Source organism: Sciurus carolinensis, chromosome 12, assembly GCF_902686445.1.
Source record: "Sciurus carolinensis chromosome 12, mSciCar1.2, whole genome shotgun sequence".
Taxonomy (NCBI): domain Eukaryota; kingdom Metazoa; phylum Chordata; class Mammalia; order Rodentia; family Sciuridae; genus Sciurus; species Sciurus carolinensis.
This window is the reverse complement of record NC_062224.1, coordinates 77,302,071-77,322,003: the sequence shown is the minus strand read 5'-3', so window position 1 is coordinate 77,322,003 and position 19,933 is coordinate 77,302,071. Positions and strand designations below refer to the sequence as shown.

Sequence of the window (19,933 nt, the reverse complement as noted above, 5' to 3'; positions counted from 1 at the left end):
ATGTGACTCAGTGGCTAATCACCCCTGGGTTCAATCACTGGTACCAAAAAAAAAAAAAAAAAAAAAGTAGCAGACCAGCCAACCCCCTGATGCATCGTGTTAACTTACTTAATCATCAAAAGTTCTATGAGGTGAGTACTGTTATCACTACCACCATTTTCAGATAAAGAAACCAAGAACTCTAGACACTAAGTAACTTGACCTCAAGCAAGAGATGTGGAACCGGAATTTGGACCCACATTACTACACTCCATAGCCCAGGGTGGTGCCCACCACATGCTGCCTCTCAGTGGGTCTTGGAGAGAAAGGGAGGGACCCAGCTCCTGCTTTTCCCGAGGGCTTCCACTGCTTCCTGCTAGGAGGAACTATCCAAGGTTCAGTATTCTCATTCAAAAATTGGAGAGTAATGCTAATATGTATGTCCTAGTGTTGTCAGGATTAAAATGAGTTAAACAAGTAAATTAGCTGGCTCTGTGCTGGGATACAACCCTAATATGTATAATCCTAACCCAGGAGTGATTCCAGTCTTGGGTTCCATTTACATCTTTCCATATCGTTCCCTTGCCCTCTCCTCAACAGGAACTGTCCTGGAGTCTCTTCATGGCCCTGCAAACAGCAACCGTTTTGCACTGTGGCCTCACGTTTGTCCATTAGCCCCCAGTTTCCTTATTGATCAAAGGTTGCTTGAGTGCTCTGGGCCAGGCGTGCTCTCTCTGAGGGTCAGGAGATTAATGGGGATGGACCTCCCGGCAGAGAGCCTCTCAAAGGGTTCCCAGATAACAGTGGGGCATGGAGACTGTCACAGAATCAGAATTGAGGGGTGGTCCTGGAGTACTGGAGTCAAACAAGCCTTCCTAGTGGGGAAGCTTTGTGTGACCAAAATCTGTAGACTTGCTTCTTTTTTTTTTTTCTTTTGTTTTAAATAGTGAGAGCAAATCTGAAAGTCCTAAAAGTATCTCAGGTGAACTCTGGATGGTTCTGAGTGGCTTCCCTTCAGTGAGACTGACCTAAGGCAGCCTCAGGATAGGTGTGGGTGTTCGAGCAGTGGGCAGAGAGGCTTTTCAGCCATTGTACCCTCTTCTGTTCACCAATATTGTGTGCTGCACTGCCAGGAAAATGAGGAACCAGAGATTTCTGACAACTTGGACAGAATCACACTTCTCTTCCAAAGAATTAAGGTCAGAACTACATCACTTTTCATCCTGGTTGGTGGCCTCTTGTTACATCTCTTTTGGCTGCTGTGGTGCCATCTGGTCTGGGCTTGGTCTCCCTGCCTTGGTAGGCCCCGTGGGAGAGAGCTTCATCACTTCTGCCTTTCACCAATGCCCTTCCTCTTTGTCTAACCTGTCTGGTTAAAGTTCAATAAATCCACTTTCTCCCAGAGGTCGTGTGGAGTTTTTTTTTCATTGTTTTTGGCTATGGGAATAATCCGCCCAGTAGTGGAGAGGCAAAGAAGGTTAAGGATTGGAGTAGAACCCTGGCAGTTCTCTGGAGGGGCTGCTTCTTTAGTCTCAGATTGCTGGGCTGTCATGGACAGAGTGTTTCAGTTCTCTCTTGTGCCATGGAAATAATATAAGAGAAAAAGAGCTTTTCTTTCCCCCCTCTTTTTTTTTTTTAACCATCAAGGTAGTAAATATTCTTCCTGAGAAAACAGAATCACTGAATTCAATGCCAGATATGATCTTGAGCAGGGAGCTGCCTGCCTCCTAGCCAGTGAGCCTCTGGTATCCAAACCAGGGCCACTGTCTTCCAGAATGCTGCCCAGGGCACAGATTCCAGATGGGTTGCTGCATCTGGAGATTTTAACATTTTAACTTTTTCTTATTATTAGACACAATCTCTCCTCCTTTGAGCCCAGGATCCTTCAGTGGACCTTAGGTAGGTTTAGAGAATATCATATTTGTATCCTCCTCATACTGCTGAATGTGGGTGTTAGGGAGTTGGCTGCTTATACTCCTGGAAAGACCTGAGCAGAACTGAGAAATGGACAGTTTTCAGTTAAGTAGCCCATCCCATGACTGGGCAGCTTTCATTGGTCAGTGTGGTGTTGCTTTCCAACCACCCATCATAGTCTATCCTGGGGCACTGGGCCAGCCTTTGTACCCCCACCTCATCACCTAGTTCTATGACCTTCACTTCCCAAAGAAAGCGATCTCTCTTGGTTCCTCAGCTTAGTAGTCCTCTTGCAGAGGAGACTTGGAAAAAGGCCAGGGACTTCTCCTACATCCTCAAGATCTTCCCAAGTACCATGGTACTTAACAGCAGTCATTGACTCTTTGTGTTTTTGTCTAGTCATTAATGGTTTGAATCTTGGGCCTGGAAACAAGTCATAGAGGAGTCACAAAAGGCTAAAGGCGATACTGTTGGGGGAAAGCAACACTGATTAAATCATATGGGGGGTTGACACAGGCTGTGTCCCAGCAGTGTGTGTGAACAAGAGGGTTAGATAACAGGCTTTTATACTAGCTTCAAAGAGTTTTCCAACATGCTCTCTTGGCTTATCTTTCCAGATCTTCCCAGCATAGACTAACTCTATTATATCAAATACCACTACTGAACAAGAAAATTATTTGTAAGGTGAAAAAAATTTTAATTCCCCAGACACATTTAAAAATTTTTTTTTAACTTGACAAATTCTACATCTTTAATGAGAATTCCTGGTATTCTTAGGCATAACATTCTGTTTTCTTTTTTTTTTTTAATTGAGGTAAAATCCATACAACATAAAATTAGCCATCTATAAGAATATAATTCAGTGGTATGTAGTATATTCACAACATTGTACAACCCTTGGGCAGGTTTTTAACCACTTATTGGTATCACAAAGAAATCATGGCCATTCCTAGAACTCATAAAATTTTTTGATAGTTTATATAATATGATGAATCATATAATTTTGATTAACATATAATTTATTCCAATAGAAGAGGTGTGAGAGGTCAGCTGGTCTCACTAACCCCATTCTACCAAGACTGTCCAAAGGCATCCTGACCTTGAAAGGCCTCCACTACACCCTTGGCTTCCCTCTTCATGCTCTCTTCCTGGTGCCAGTGTCCTTCCTGAGAGTCTGGGCCTCATCTCCATTCTCCTCTCCCTCAGCCCTCCCAGCTAATCTACTTCTAACCCTGTGTATTTGACCTCACAAAATGCTCTGCAAACATGGGCCATTGCTTTGGGTCAAGCTGTTCCCACCTTCCTTTGCTCCCTTGTAGTCTCTTTCCATAAATTCCCAGCTGAGTAGTCTTCCACATTTATAATCCCTAAAAAGATCAAAATTGCAGGATAAAGAGTATAGTTCCTGGCTCAGGTGTTCATTCAGGGATCTTTACCATGTGCTCTGCCTCTCTCTCCCAACTAATATCTCACAGATCTTTCTAGGTGTTTCCAACAGCTAGTTAAGTTGTACAGGAGTCAGACACAGGCCCTGGAAAAGCTGGGAAGCCAAACAGGAGACTTGTGGGGAGGCAGCTGTGCTCCTCCAGGTCCAAAGGCACTAGGGAGGGGACACTGCCGCAGCTCAGGAGCTGGGGAGCATGTGGGTCAACCTGGTGGGAATTAGTCCAAGAAGAGGGGTCTTTGAGCAGTGGTTAGAACCCCAGGTGGAGACCCAGTCACATTAAGATACTGCCCAGCACTGGGAGATTGGGGGGAAATCCTCTGGCTTCTCCCTTCCTCCCACTTCCATCTCCTACTGCTGTCTTTCATTGACTGAACCCAGCCAGAAGCCAGGGATCCTGGGAAGCAAAGTTTGTGGGGGCAACTCTCACCCCACCTCACGGTGCAGACCCTTGCAGAACAAGAGTAGTGAGTGAGCAAGCAGGCAAGTGACCACAGTGTTCCTTGACTTCCACTGCAGCGACAGTTAATTTACTAACCATTCTAAGAGCTTTTATGATACCTTCTGGGAAATTCTTTAATGTCTTTCATCTAGAAAACACCTCCTTCTTGGGGACCAGCTGAAATGCTTTCTTCTCAATGCAAGCAGCATGGACATCTCAGAAAACGTTAGATACCCCTGAACTGGCCTTCAACAGTTCTTTGTCAAAACCTCTTGGTGGGCACTTGCCACTGAAATATTACAATTTATCATTGCGATGTCTGATTTCCTCTGTACTTGGAGAGCCTCAGGGGTGGTCACAATGTCACAGGCTTCTGCATTCTTAGGACCCAATGCAGGTTGCAGTCAGTACAGCTGCGTTGGTGCCAGGGACATATGGACCAGCAGGCTGCAGAGGGTTCTTGCCCAAGATTCCGCAACTGGTGAGGGGCAGAGCATATGGCTGGATCAGGCTGTTCACATCCTCTTTTGCCCAGGAGAATGGTCATGTGTCCTTTTTACTCTGGGATGTGCTTTGTTGTAATCAGAACTCCCCAAGAATCAGCACTTGAAAATCCCGGAGACACGATTCCTAGGCTTGTATCTTAGGAACTATAATGTAGTGTGTAAAAGCATTCCCCCAATTTCTAGACCTCCATGAATCCAAAGAGAGTGTCAGGGATCTCTAGAGGTGGTGTGGATAGACAAGGACCTACCTTTCTTCATTAAACCTGAGACTAAATTAATATGTATCCTTTTTGTTGTAACTGAAGGCTCAATGCATGCTGCTTCTGTATGAGACTACTTACTGTATGTTCCTCAGAAATGAATTGGAAGAAATGTATTAGTAAAGAATTTAAGTTGTGACATTCACATCTATTCTTTGAATTCCTAAAAACAATTCTCCTGGAAAAGATGCACCCATTTATTAAATAACAAGAACAACAACAACAGAAATTGTGTTTAAAAGAAATTCAGTAGTTCTTAGGGAGCAGATGGGTGAGATTTTTCTCTTATCTTTCCTGGCCTGAGCTAATAACTCCTCAGCAGGAGGAGCACACTGTACACCCTGTCACTCACGGGAATAAGGTACTGTTGACTGCAGAAAGACCATGTGCAAGTTCTATTATTAGTGGCTTTGATGATTTCTTCCTTGTTTGTAAGAACTGAGCTCCTTTGCTGTTCCTGTTACATAAGCTATTATACACGGAAGGGAAAGGCTTTAATAAAGTGGGATGCTGACTCATTCCTGTGAAACAGCTGCCTGGGAATACCAAGGACCAGCTGGAGTGCCTCATTAACTAGAGAACCAGATATGTTAGGCAAAGAGACATCAGCCTTTCAGTTTTGTTGTTGGGCTCCTACGTGGGTGGAGGACTGAGGAAGCTTCAGAGGAAGGAGCAGGACCCCACCCTGAGAGATAACCACAGTTCCCTTTGCTATGCAAGAACATCAGAAGTCCCTATCTTACAGCATTAGGTTTTTAAAATGTGTAACCGAGATAAAGACTCAATTTCATAAAAACAGATATTGGACAAAGAAGATTAGGGAGTGACCAAGGTCAGTGGATGGCTTGGGCTTGCCGACTAGGTCTGGGAAATGTACATATGGCTGGGGAGAAGAAGGGCCAGGCATTAGTCCTGAGGCCTCTGCTGGCTGTTGAGCAGCACCGAGGAGACTGTGAGAGTGAACGGGGGCTGGAACAGCAATGGTAAAACTGCCCAGGTACGGGCACACACAATAGTGTGCTTCAGGGTCCCAGTAGTGCCAGAGCAGCCCCTACTAGGAAAGATCTTACACAAGATCTTGCTAACTTCAGGTAAGTTCAGGAAAAGGCCACTTGTATGCAACTCCTTCCAGCTAGTGTCCATGAACCTCCTGCCTTGGTGGCTTGAAATCAGCCATGATGGGAGTATTTATAGCCACAGAAGTTGGCAAATGCTACACACTAGAGGTTTTTCTCCAGGAGAGCATATTGTTAAACATTTACTAGCACATCCCTGATTGGATTGCCTGACACCTTACTGTCAGAACTGTTTTCATAATACTAAAATATCCTTTACCACTTTTGCTTTTATTTCACAAATGCTCAGAATTGCTTTCCAGACACTGTGTCACGTGGTACTGAAGATCGAATGCAGGAGCAGATGCCAGAATTCAGCTGTCTTCCAGTAAGCCAGATATTAAAGAGCTGTGCAAAAGTGTAAAATAGCACCGCTCTTTTCACTAATTTCTTTGGGAAAATGGTTATTTTTCATAAAAAATATTTTCATAATATTTAATAAAATAATATTTCCATAAAATATGTATATTAAACATAATTAGATTATTATGTTAAAGCAAACTAGTAAAGAAATATTGTTAAATTTATCACTTTTAATCTCAAACACTGTAAATATTGATAGATAAAATTCACATGAACACAATGTCTTAGGAGTCCTCATTTTAAAAAAATAGATGTTATTTTAGAGCAATGTTAGCTTGACAGCAAAACTGAGAAAGTTTAGCTTATTGATTTTTTTCTTTCCTGGATTGTGCCTCTGGTGTTATATCTAAAAAGTCATTGCCAAACCCAAGATCTAGATTTTCTCCTACACTGTCTTCTAGGAATTTTATAGCCTTCCATGTTATATTTATGTCTGTGATCCATTATAAGTTAAATTTTGTGATGGGGGTAAGGTATGTGTCTAGGCTCATTTTTTTTTTTTAACCCGTGGATGTCCAATTGTTACAGCACCATTTGGCTTTGCGTCCTTGTACAGTATTACCTTGTCAAAAGTCAGTTAGTTGTATGTATGTGGGCTGATTTCTGGGCCCTCTATCCTTCATGGGTCTATTTATCTATTCATCCCATACTATTCTGTGTTGATTACTGTAGCTTTGTAATAGTTTTGAAGTTGGGTGGAGTCAGTCCTCCAACTTTGTTCTTTTTCTTCAATAATCTGTTGGCTATCCTGGGTATTTGCATCCTGAATTTTTAAGGGTATTGTCTAGTTTGTTTGTGTTGTTAGAATAAAATAGACCAGGTAATTAAAGGGCAGAAATTTATCTCACAGTTCTGGAGGCACTATCAGGTCCAGTGTTTGGTGAGGGTTATTCTGTTTCTAAGGTGGTACCTTTTTGCTCTATCCTCACATGACAGAAGAGTAGAAGAGCAAAAAGTCTTGCTAATTCCCTCCAACCCCTTTATGAGGTTGCTAATCCCATTCATGAGGGCTCTACCCTCATGATTTAATCACCTCTTAAAAGCTCCACCTCTTAATACTATCACATTGGATCTTAAATTCCAACATAGCTATTTTGGGGTCATACTTATATTCAAACCATACTAAGTGTGAAAGGGGAGGAGTCCTGAGACCTCTATGTTTGAGGACTGCTGTCGTAGAGAAAGATGGAGATCTAAATGAGTGCAATAGATTCTTGTGCTGGGAAAGAAGATAGATTGTAGTGGAGGGAACTAAACTGAGTTTTGTACATCTCCTTGCTTGTTCTAGAGACTGAATGAGTCCGTCAACATTAGGGCACACCTCCAAGATTCCATGTTTAGATGCTGTGTGACATAAGCATGATCCTTGTCTTGGAATCCCAGAGGGACATAGAGCATGACCTAAGGGCATAGGATATGAAGTGTCATCCTCCCTTAGGACTGGAGACCACAGGGCAGGTTAGGGCAGTGCAAGATTGGTTCTTGCAATTTTCTGAGAGAAAGGTGGCTCTTGGCTATTAGGATTGTGCATCAAAATCATGTAAAGTGGCATACCTCTTTCATCTCCAGAAATAAAACTTCGTTAAGTACCAAGGAAAAACCATGTTGGAAGGGGAATAATAACATCTTATAACACTCACCTCTCACCTGTCAAGATTTACAGGAATTGTAAATTGCCAAAGGGAATTGGTGGGTGGGTTCTGGTCTCAAACCTCAGGATTGAAAAAAAAAAAAAAAAAAAGTCCCCTGGTCTGCCAGGTTCCTCCAAGGACAAAGCTTATTTGCCAAAAAAGGCCAGATGTTTACTCTGCTTCTTTCTCCCCAGCCACACTCCAGATTTCCACCACTCTGGCAGGGAGAGGCCAGACAGAGGACATAAGAGAGAAAGGCAGGCAGATGCTCTAAGCAGACTGGGGTGGCAAACGGGACTGTGCATCTCTCCCCTGGCTTGTTGGGCCTTGCAGCTGCTCCCAGGCCCAGCAGAGTCATGACGATCTCCAGAGCAGCCAAACCAAGCAAGTCTGCAGGCCAGGCCTGCCCAACCCTGGCCGTTGGGAGGGATAGCATCCCCAGGGACCACCCCAGAGCCTTCTTTTAACCTTCTGCCAAACTCTGAAAGTACCATTTCACACTGTGACCTGAACTAACCTCTGCTGGTGAGGCCAGATTGTTCTCACCAGTATGTTTAGAAGGTCCTAAAATGTTCAGAAATCTGCTCTGTGTGTGTGTGTGTGTGTGCGGTATTTGGCAGAGGGAAGGTCTAGAGTTTTCATGACATTTTCAAAGGGAGAGGGGCATCTTGCACAAAACATGTTAAAAACTGCTATATTAGAGACCAGCGCTAACGTGGTTGCACTATCAAGGGCTTTTCCATGTTTCATAAAATTAAAAACATTATTTTGATGAATAGCTAACTTGTTCTCCATGCCAGACACAATGCTAGGTGTGGCGATACAATGAGGAGCAAGACCAGATGCGAACTGTGTGTCACTGAGGGACACAAATCAAAAAGCTGCACAATGCATGTTTAATTTCAAACCAAGTGTTGCACTGGAGGAAAGGAACTTGGTCCTATGAGCAATGTGACTTAGTGGATGTTTAGCTTTTGTTTTCTGTATTTATTTATTTTTGAATTAATAATGCATTCATTTTTCAAATCTTTAAAGGATAATGTAGTAGAAAATCTTGTCCCTCACCCACTCATATTCCCAATCCCTCCCTGAAGGCTACATACATGTTTTTACAAACTGGTGGTAGAGCAGAAGAGAACGCTTATGTGAAGATGTGACTCTTGAAAGTCAAAGCATGAGTGAAAGTCAATCAAGTGGAGAAGACTGGAAGGGGACAAAGACATTCTAGACAGAGGCAACAGCCTTGCAAAGGCCCCGTGGTGGGAGATCACGTGGTGTATTATCGCGCTCCCTCTGCCCGCAGAGAGAGACACGACAAACGTCTGAAGCTTTGGAAGTTTATTGTGCACAGTCCCTCTCCTACACTTCTCTTACTCCTAGCTTCCGCGCACTCCCAGCTTCCCTTCTCTCAGCTTCTTCCAGCTTCCGCACACTCCCAGCTTCCAGCTCAGCTTCAGCCTCCGCCTCCGCCTCCGCCTCCGCCGCTTCTTCCGCTTCTGCCCCCTCAGCTTCTTCCGCTTCTGCCTCTCTACTCTCCCACCCACCAGGCTTATATACACTTCAACCAATCAGGGGAGAGTACACGAGGTAAACGCGGACAGCTGCAAGCATAGGATAGGTACACGAGGGGGGCATGCTCTAGTCACATCGTTAACTAGCCAATCATTGGAATTCGCTGGTTGTTTACTGTATAGCTGGCCGCTTTTGGCTCAGCGTCAGGCGCCATCTTGACCATGCTCAAGGCTGGGGGTCCTGGAAACCCCGACAGTGTATTAGAAGAAGGAAATGAACACATACATGGTGGGAGTGCTCCAACAAGGACCAGAGAGTCCAGGATTGCTGCTGGGTGGGAAGGATACAGCCTTGTGGCCTGTTCAGCATTATAGACTCTTCCTCAGAGACTGGGGAAGTCCCTGAGACAGGAGGGGAGATAACTTTGAATCATACTTACATTTTAAAACTAATTACTCTGGCTAGGTAGCCTAGAAAATGGATTGGAGGAGAAAGCAGTTAATGGTTTCTTGTTCAATTCAGGTGAGAAATGATGCAACTTGGCATGGTCTTATTTGGGCTGCTCTCTCTAACAAGGTACCGTAGACTGGGTAGCTTACAAACAACAGAAATTTCTCTCTCCTAGCTCTGGAGACTCTCAGTCTGAGGTGAAGATGCCAGCATGCTTGGGTTCAGGACCCTTCCACATTGCAGTTTGATTGTTTTATTATCACATGGCAGCAAAAGGGTGAAGGAACTTTCTGGCATCTTTTATTTATCTTTCCACATTTTTTACTGGTGTATTATAGTTGTACATAATGATGGGTTTTGTTGTTACATACTCATACATGCATAGAAATGTAGCAATATAATTTGGCCAATATCACTCCCCAGCACTTCCCTCCTCCCTCCCTGTTTCCCACTCTTTGGTTCCTTTCCTGTACTGATCTGCCTTTGATTTGCAAGAGATCCACCCACGTCTTTTTTTTCTTTTCCTTTTTAGGTTCCACATATGAGAGAAAACAGAACCGTCGACCTTCTGAGTTGGACTTATTTTGTGTAACATGATGGTCTCTAGTTCCATTTTCCTGAAAGGCATAATTCATTTTACTTTTTTTTAAATTAATTTTTTTTCCTCATTTTTACAGACTGCATGTTGATTCATGGTACACAAATGGGGTACAACTTTTCATTTCTATGGTTGTGCACAATGTAGATTCATACCATTCATGTGATCATACATATGCATAGGGTAATACTGTCTATCTCAGTCTACTATCTTTCCTTCCCCTACCCCCTCCCATCCCATTTTCCTCTACACCATCCAAAGTTCCTTCATTCTTCTCTTTCTCCTGCCACCCCATCACTTCCCCTTGTTATGTATCCTCATCCACTTATCAGAGAAAACATTCAGCCTTTGGTTTTTTGGGCTTGGCCTATTTCACTTAGCATGATATTCTCCAACTCCATCCATTTACCAGCAAATGCCATAATTTTATTCTTCTTTATGGCTGAGTAATATTCTGTTGTGTATATATACCACAGTTTATTTATCCATTCATCAATTCAAGGGCATCTCGGTTGGTTCCACAATCCAGCTATTGTAAATTGAGTAACTATGAACATTGATGTGACTGCATCACTGTAGTATGCTAATTTTAAATCCTTTGGTTATAAACTGAGGAGTGGGATAGCCAGGTCAAATGGCGGGTCCGTTCCAAGCTTTCTGAGGAATCTCCATACTGCTTTCCAGAGTGTCTGCACCAATCTGCAACTCCACCAGCAATGTATGAGTGCGCCTTTTTCCCCACATCCACACCGACAATTATTATTGCTTGTGTTCTTGATAATAGCCATTCTAATTGGAGTTAGATGAAATCTTGGGGTGGTTTTAATTTGCATTTCTCTAATTACTAGAGATAATGAACGCTTTTTCATATATTTGTTGATCACCTGTATATCTTCTTCTGTGAAGTGTCTGCCCAGTTCCTTAGCCCATTTATTGATTGGGTTCTTTGTATTTTGGGTGTAAAGTTTTGTAAGTTCTTTATAAATTTTGGAGATGAGTGCTCTGTCTAAAGTGTGTGTGGAAAAGATTTTCTCCCATTCTGTAGGCTCTCTTTTCACATTATTGATTGTTTCCTTTGCTGAGAAAAACTTTTTAGTTTGAATCCATTTATCGATTTTTGCTTTGATTTCTGGCACTCTGGGGGTCTTGTTAAGGGAGTCTGGTCCTAAGCCATCGTGATGGAGATTCGGGTCTACTTTGTCTTCATTTTGGTGAAGGGTCTCAGGTCTAATCCTACATCCTTGATACATTTTGATTGAGTTTTGTACAGGGTGAGAGATAGGGGTTTAATTTCATTTTACTGCATATGGATTTCCAGTTTTGCCAGCACCATTTGTTGAAGAGGCTATCTTTTCTCCATTGTAAGTTTTTGGCACCTTTGTGTAGTATGAGATAACTGTACTTATGTGGGTTTGTCTCTGTGTCTTCTACCTGTACAATTGGTCTACCTGTCTATTTTGGTGCCAATACCATGCCTTTTCTATTGATCTATAGTAGAGTTTAAGGTCTGGTGTTATGATACCTCCTGCATCACTCTTCCTACCCAGGATTGCTGTGGTTATTCTGGGTCTTTTGTTCTTCCAGATGAATTTCATGATAGCTTTCTCTATTTCAATGAGAAATGTCATTGGGTTTTTCATTGGAATTGTGTTAAATCTGTATAGTACTTTTGGAAGTAAGGTCATTTTGACAATATTAATTCTTCCTATCCAAAAACATAGGAGATCTTTCCATCTTCTAAGGTCTTCTTCAATTTCTTTCTTTAATGTTCTGTCATTTTCATTATAGAGGTCTTTCACCTCTTTGGTTAGATTGATTTCCAAGTATTTTATTTTTTTGAGGGTATTGTGAATGGAGTTGTTTTCCTCATTTCCCTTTCAGATGTTTCATCACTTATGAATAAAAATGCTTTAGATTTATGCATGTTGACTTTATATCCTGCTATTTTGTTGAATTCATTTATTAGTTCTAGAAGTTTTCTGGTAGAGTTTTTTTGGTTCTCTAAATATAGAATCATGTCATCAGCAAATAGTGTCAGCTTGAGTTCTTCTTTTCCTATTCATATCACTTTAATTTCTTTCATCTGTCTAATTGCTCTGGCTAGTGTTTCAAGGACAATGTTGAATAGAAGTGGTGAAGTGTCTTCTTCCAGTTTTTAAAGGGAATGCTTTCAGTTTTTCTCCATTAAGAATGATGTTGGCCGTGGGCTTAGCATAAATAGCCTTTACAATGTTGAGGTATGTTCCTATTATTCCTATTTTTTCTAGTGTATTGAGGATGAAGTGGTGTTGTATTTTGTCAACTGCTTTCTCTGTATCTATTGAAATAATCATATGATTCTTAACCTTAAGTCTATTGATCTGATGAATTGCATTTATTGGTTTATGGATGTTGAACCAACCTTGCATCCCGGAATAAACTCCACTTGATTGTGGTGTACTGTTTTCTTAATATCTTTTTGTATGCAATTTGCCAGAATTTTGTTAAGGATTTTGCTTCTATATTCATCAGAGATATTGGTCTAAAGTTTTCTTTTCTTGATGTGTCTTTGGTTTTGGTATCAGAGTGGTACTATCTTCACAGAATGAGTTTGAAAAGGTTCACTCCTTTTCTATTTCCTGGAATACTTTGAGGAGTATTGGAATGAGTCTTCTTTGGAGGTCTTGTAGAACTTGGCTGAGATCTGTCTGGTCCTAGGCGTTTCTTGGTTGGTAGGCTTTTGATGGCTTCTTCGATTTCATTGCTTAAAATTGATCTGTTTAAATTGTATATGTCCTCCTCTTTCACTTTGGGAGGATTATATGTCTCTAGAAATTTGTTGATGTCTTTGAGATTTTCCATTTTGTTGGAGTATAGATTTTCAAAGTAGCTTCTCATTATGTTATATGTTTCAGTGGTGTCTGTTGTGATATTTCCTTTTTCATCATGAATTTTAGTAATTTGAGTTTTCTATCTCCTTCTCTTTGTTAATGTAGCTAAGGGTTTATCTATTTTGTTTACTTTATCAAAGAACCAACTTTTTGTTTTGTCGATTTTTAAAATCGTTTCTTTTGTTTCAGTTTCATTGATTTCAGCTCTGATTTTAATTATTTCCTGTCTTCTAATTTTGGTGTTGTTCTGTTCTTTTTCTAGGGCTTTGAGATGTAATGTTAGGTCATTTAGTTGTTGACTTTTTATTCTTTTCTTTATTGCGCTCCATGCAGTGAATTTTCCTCTTAGTACTGCTTTCGTAGTGTCCCAAAGATTTTGATATGCTGTATCGTCATCTCATTTACCTTTAAGAATTTTTCTATCTCCTCCCTGATGTTTTCTGTTATCCATGCTTCATTCAATAGCATATTATTTAGTTTCCACATGTTGGAATAGTTTATTTTTTATTTTGTCATTGATTTCTAATTTCATTCTATTATGATCTGATAGAACACAAGGTAGTATCTCTATTTTTTTGCATTTACTAAGGGCTGCTTTGTGGCATAACATATGGTCTTTTAGAGAAGGATCCATATGCTGCTGAGAAGAAAGTGTATTTGCTTGTTGATGTATAGAATATTCTATTTATATCTGTTAAATCTAAGTTATTGATTGTGTTATTGAGTTTTATGGTTCTTTGTTTAGTTTTTGTTTGGAAGATCTATCCAGTGGTGACAGCAGTGTGTTAAGTCACCCAGAATTATTGTGTTGTGGTCTGTTTGTTTCCTGGAATTGAGAAGGATCTGTTTGATGTACAAGGATGCACCATTATTTGGGGCATAAATAGTTACAATCATTATGTCTCCCTGTTTATGGTTCCCTTAAGCAGTATGAAATGTCCTTCTTTATCCCTTCTGACTACCTTTGGCTCGAAGTCCACTTTATCTGATATGAGGATGGAAACCCTATTTTTACTGAGTTCGTGTGCCTGCTAGGTTTTTTCCCCATCCCTTCACCTTTAGTCTGTGAATGTCCTTTTCTGTTGAAGGCAGTATATTGTTGGGTCTTTTTTTAAAATCCAATCTGCCAGCCTATATCTTTTGATTGATGAGTTTAGGTCATTAACATTCAGGGTTATTATTGAGAATGATTTGTATTCCCAATCATTTTGGCTAATTTTTGGTTTTTAACTTGACTTTGTTTCTTCTTTGATTCGTTTTTCCTTAAGGTAGCTCTTCTCTTTGCTAACCTACATTGTTGCTTTTCATTTCCTCCTCACGGAATATTTTGCTGAGAATTTGTAAATTCTTTTAGCTTCTGTTTATCATGGAAGGATTTTATTTCATCTTCAAACTTGAAGACTAGTTTTGCTGTATAGGATTCTTGGTTGGCAACCATGTTCTTTCAGAGCTTGAAATATGTTGTTCCAGACCCTACTAGCTTTTAGGGTCTGGGTTGAGAAATCTGCTAATATCTGTATTGGTTTCCCCCTATATATAATCTCATGCTTTTCTCTCACAGTATTCAAAATCCTATCTTTATCTTGTATGTTAAGCATTTTCATTATAATGTGCCTTGGTGTGAATCTGTTGTAATTTTGTGCATTTGTTGTTCTGTAAGCCTCTTGTAGTTGATTTTCCATTTCATTCTTCAGGTTTGGGAAATTTTCTGATATTATTTCATTGAATAGGTTTTTCATCCCTTTGGTTTGTATCTCTGTGCCTTCTGTAACCCCGGTAATTTTTTTTTTTTTTTGGTCTTTTCATGATGTCCCATAGTTCTTGGAGGTTCCGTTCATGATTTCTTACCATCTTCTCTGTTTGGGCAACTTTATTTTCAAGATTAACTATTTTGTCTTCATTGTCTGAGATTCTGTCTTCCAAGATGGTGATGCTTTCCATTGAGTTTTTTATTTGGTTTATTGTTGCCTTCATTTCAAGGATTTCTGTTTGTTTTTTTAGAGAATCTCTATCTCTTTGTTGAAATGATCTTTTGCTTCCTGCAGTTGCTCTTTCAACTGCTTATTGGAGTGATCATTCATTGCCTGTATTTGCTCTCTTATCTCATCCTTTACTTCATGAATCATGAATCATTTTAGTTATGTATATTCCAAACTCCTTTTCTGACATTTCTTCTACCATGCTGTCACTGGATTCTATTAATAAAGAGTCTAGGTTTGTTTGGAACATTTTCTTCCCTTGTGGTTTCATGTTGTTCCCATATCTTCCCCTCTAGCAGTGCAGATCTGGGAGTATTGCAGTTTCCCCCTTTTAGGCTTATATTGACCCTGCAGGTTTCCAAAACCTCTTCTTTAAGGAGGAGATCAATATTAGCATTGCCCAGGACAGACAATAATTGCAGCCCTGAACCAAATAGCCCCTATGAAGACATTAACAATATTGTCATAATAAACATAGAAAATGAATTCAATTATTATCTACAGTATAACAGATATTCTTGATGACTGCCATTCTGACTGGTGTGAGATGAAATCTCAATGTAGTTTCCATTTACATTTCCCTAATTGCTAAAGATGTTGAGCATTTTTAAAAATATATTTGTTGATTATTTGTATTTCTTCTTTTGAAAAGTGTCTGTTTAATTCATTTGTCTGGCCTCTTTTATAAAGACACTAATTTTATTCAGAGTGCTCTACCCTCTTGACCTAATTACCTTCCTAAAGCTACACCTTCTAATTGCATCACCTCATGGGTGAGGATTTCCACATGAATTTGTGTCTGGGGGGAAACAAAAATTCAGTCTATTGCAGGGGGGATGTGAGGAGAAAGTATGTGTGTGAGGGAGCAAGGGGGAGATCAAGACTGATGGTAAGAAATGTATTTGTGTACAAGACATTTGCTTCTGAAATTTTTTTTTTAACAGAACATCTGTTTCTGTTCTCTCAATTTTGGGGGGGAAAAAAAGCCCATAATAGTTTCCTTTTAATGTAGTTCACACCTGGCCATATTTTAGCCAAACATGTGGCCAAACTGACATGATAATTTAGCATCCTGTAAAAGGTTAATAAACAAGGGGCTAAAGTCTCATAGAGTCTTGCAAGAAGTCATCTGGCGACTGGGGTTGTGGCTTAGTGGTAGAGCACTTGCCTGGCATGTGAGGCCCTGGGTTTGATCCTTAGCACCACATATGAATGAATGAATGAATGAATGAATGAATAAGTAAATAAGTAAATAAATAAATAAGTAAATGAAATAAAATGTCTATTGACAACTAAAAAAATTTTTTTAAAAAAAAAGGAAGTCATCTGGATCAGCTTCCTGTCCCAGGACCCCAAGGTCATCTCACCTTTGCAGGAACCTACCACGAGCAGGAAATTGTTATTGTTGTTAGCAGATCCTAACAGAATGAGCATGTGGGTGATGTTCACCAATTATGAAACAAGTAATTAAACACTTGGTGGCTATAGTTCTTTGGGTGTTTTCACACCTCATTTTCCTTCTCTTCTCCTGACTCCCCAGAATGGCTTCTTCAGAAGAGCAAGGAGGAGCCCCCTGTGGTTTTATCCGCCAGAATTCCAGCAACTCTGTTTCCTTGGACTTTGAGCCCCACACAGAATACCAGTTTGTGGAGCAGTTGGAAGAGCGCTACAAATGTGCCTTCTGCCATTCGGTACTTCACAACCCCCACCAGACAGGTTGTGGGCATCGCTTCTGCCAGCACTGCATCCTGTCCCTGAGGTGAGTGGGGCAGGGCCTGCAGCTCCAGCCACAGCGGGCCCAGCCCAGGCGGGTGTGTTCCCAGCATCTGCGAGTCAGCTGGGCCACTCAACTGTAATCATGGTTTTGGGAATTCCTGTGACTGGCCACAGAACCACAGACAGGAGGAGCTCTCTCAGGGGTCCTCTGTGAGGGCCTAAAAAGTAACCTTCACGTTTTGCCACTTATTTATAAATATTTTCCTTTTCTCAAAATCCACACTATGCCCATTTTGCATGGGAAGACAGACCCAGTTGCACAATCTGTCATGAGTTTGCTATCAAAAGGGGTTGTATCTTAATAGCATCTGTGCTGTAATTTCTGACTGTTCCCTTCCTTGAGGTAGAGGTCACATCCATAAAGGACTTGGTGACATGGCTGCTGCCACTCCAGGGCAGCTATAAACCCTGGGTTAGTCAGATTTCTGTCACTATAACAAAACACCTAAGATAATTAATTTATAATGAGAAAATTAAGTTTATTTTAGCTCTCAGTTTTGGGGGTTCCAGTCCATGATCAATTGGCTCTAGTATTTTGAGCCTGTGGCAAGATAGCACATCATGGCAGGAGTGTGTGGTAGAGAAAAACCACTTACCTAATCAGGCAGGAAACAAAATAAAAGGAAAGAAAAGGACTTCGATCCCTCTATCCACTTCAAGGGCATACCCCCAATAACCTAAGGACTTACCTACAGGCCCCATCTCCCAAAGGTTCTACCATCTCCAAGTAGAACCCTGGGGACCAAGCCTTGAACACATGGGAGACATTCAACATCCAAACAGTAGCAACCTGGGCCATGCCATTTTGAAGGAGACCAGGAGAAGCAAGGGAGCACACTTCGGGGGCTTCAGCAGAGACATCAAGGCATTGGAGTATCCTGCTGACTTTGAAAGGGTTAATGGGAGTTTTTCAGGCAGACTGAAAGAAGGAGGGGCCCAGGGGTGCCTTCTGGGTAGAGAACAGCATGTGCAAAGTCAAGGTTCAGCCGCTCAGGCTTGGAGTGTAGCTACAGTGCTGGGCTGTTCCTGAAAAAGCAGTCGAGGTTAAACACCTAACTTTGGCTTTATTTTTATTCTTCTCTCCAGAGAATTAAATGCAGTGCCAATCTGCCCTGTAGATAAGGAGGTTATCAAATCTCAGGAGGTAAGAAAATCACTACTTTGCCTTAGCAGTTCTCTGGGTGATGGAGAAGTTCATGTCCTGTGTTGAACTGGACCTTAAGAAGAATGGTCAAGGAGAGCTTCCTTGGAGTCTGTATTCCTTGGGTGTGGGGTTAAATCAGACCCTCCTACCCCAGGTTGAGAGAAGCTTGCGTGGGTCTTTACCAGTCACGCCTCCACCCCAGGTCTCCTTTCCTGCTTCTTCCTCACTCGCTTCCTACACTAGCTCTAGCCACCCCGAGCTGCTGGGAGAAGTAGAGCATCCTGCCTGGACTTCACCTTCTCATCTGGTTAATCCCTAAAACTTCCTTTTAGCATATGTTTGTTAATAGCTTTATTGAGATATAATTCACATATCATAAAATATACCTATTAAAGTGTACAGTTCAGTAGTGTGTTGACAGGTTGTGAAGCCATCATGCCATCCAATTATAGAATATTGTCATTACCCCAAGGAGCAGCGCCATTTCTACTGGCAGTTACTCCCCACCCACCCTTCTCCTCAGCCCTTGAAAACCACTAATCTATAGTTTCTGCTCCTATGGGTTTTCTATTTGGATATTTTTAGATAAGTAGAATCATATAATCCGTGGTCTATTGTATCTGGGTTTTTTTACAGCATAATGTTTGTAAGGTTCATCCATGTTGTAGAATGTATCAGCACTGAATTCCTTTTTATTGCTGAATACCATTTCTTTGTATGGATATACCACATTTTGTTTGTCCATTCATTAGTTAATAGACAGTTGGGTTGTTTCCCCTTTGGAACTATAATGAATAAAGCTGCTATAAATGTTCATATGCAAGTTTTTATGTATTTCTCTTGGTTATATACCTAAGAATGGAATTACTGAGTCACTCTATGTTTAACATTATGAGAACTGCCAGATGGATTTCCAGAGCAACTGAACCATTTCACACATTCCCACCAGCAATGCCTGTGGTTTCTTTCTTTCTTTTTTCTTTTTTTCTCTTTCTTTCTTTTCCTTCCTTCCTTTCTTATTTTTTTGTACTCACTCTTTTTCTTTTTTTATTGATTCTTTTTAGTTATACATCACAGTAGAATTCATTTTGATATAATTATACAACATGGAATTTTTTTTTTTTTTTTCCTCTGGTTCTTGCATGTAGTTTCTTACTTCTCCAGACCCTCATCAAAAATTGATATTCTGGCTCAGCATGGTGGTGCACACCTACAATCCCAGAGCTCGGGAGGCTGAGGCAGGAGGATCACGAATTCAAAGCCAGCCTTACCAACATGGAGGCACTAAGCAACTCAGTGAGACCCTGTTTCTAAATAAAATACAAAAAAGAGCTGGGGATGTGACTCAGTAGTTGAGTACCCTGGAGTTCAATCCCTGGTACATGTCCCCCAACAAAAAATTGCTATTCTGTCTTTTGAGTATAGCCTTCCTAGTATATGTGAAGTGAATTCATTTGTGGTTTTGATTACTTTTTCCCTGATGGCTAATGATATTGAGTATCTTTTCATGTGCTTATTGGCAATTTGTATGTCTTCTTTGTAGAAATGTCTATTCAATTATTTTGCCTCTTTTTAAAATGGGTTATTTGTAATTGTTGAGTTGTAAAAGTTCTTTACATGTTCTGGATACAGATTTCTCATTAGATATATTATTTGCAAATTTTTTCTCTCATTCTGTAGGTTGTTTTCATTTTCTTTTTTTCTTTTCTTTTCTTTTTTTTTTTTTTTTTTGTGGTGCTGGGGATTTGAACACAAGGCCTTGTGCTTGCAAGGCAAGCACTCTACCAACTGAGCTATATCCCCAACCCTGTTTTCATTTTCCTGATGGTACACTTTGAAGCACAAAAATTAATCATTTTAAGTTCAATTTAATATTTTTCTTTTCTTTGGTTGCTTGTTCTTTTGGTGTTGTATCTAAGAAACTCTTGTCTAATTCATGATCATGAAACT

At 40.7% G+C, this 19,933-nt stretch overlaps 1 protein-coding gene across 3 annotated transcripts in view; it reads left to right on the top strand.

Moving 5' to 3' along the window:
* Positions 1-19,933, top strand: part of Traf5 (TNF receptor associated factor 5) — a 48,456-nt gene that overhangs the window by 12,705 nt on the left and 15,818 nt on the right. For 2 of the 3 annotated variants that reach the window (XM_047519750.1, XM_047519749.1), the window contains exons 2-3: positions 16,604-16,822; positions 17,926-17,983. In XM_047519750.1, the coding sequence (XP_047375706.1) occupies positions 16,605-16,822; positions 17,926-17,983 (276 nt within the window). In that variant the 5' untranslated portion in view covers position 16,604. Of the gene's footprint in view, positions 1-16,603; positions 16,823-17,925; positions 17,984-19,933 lie in introns of those variants that run through there. The other variant, XM_047519752.1, reaches the window with a different exon arrangement.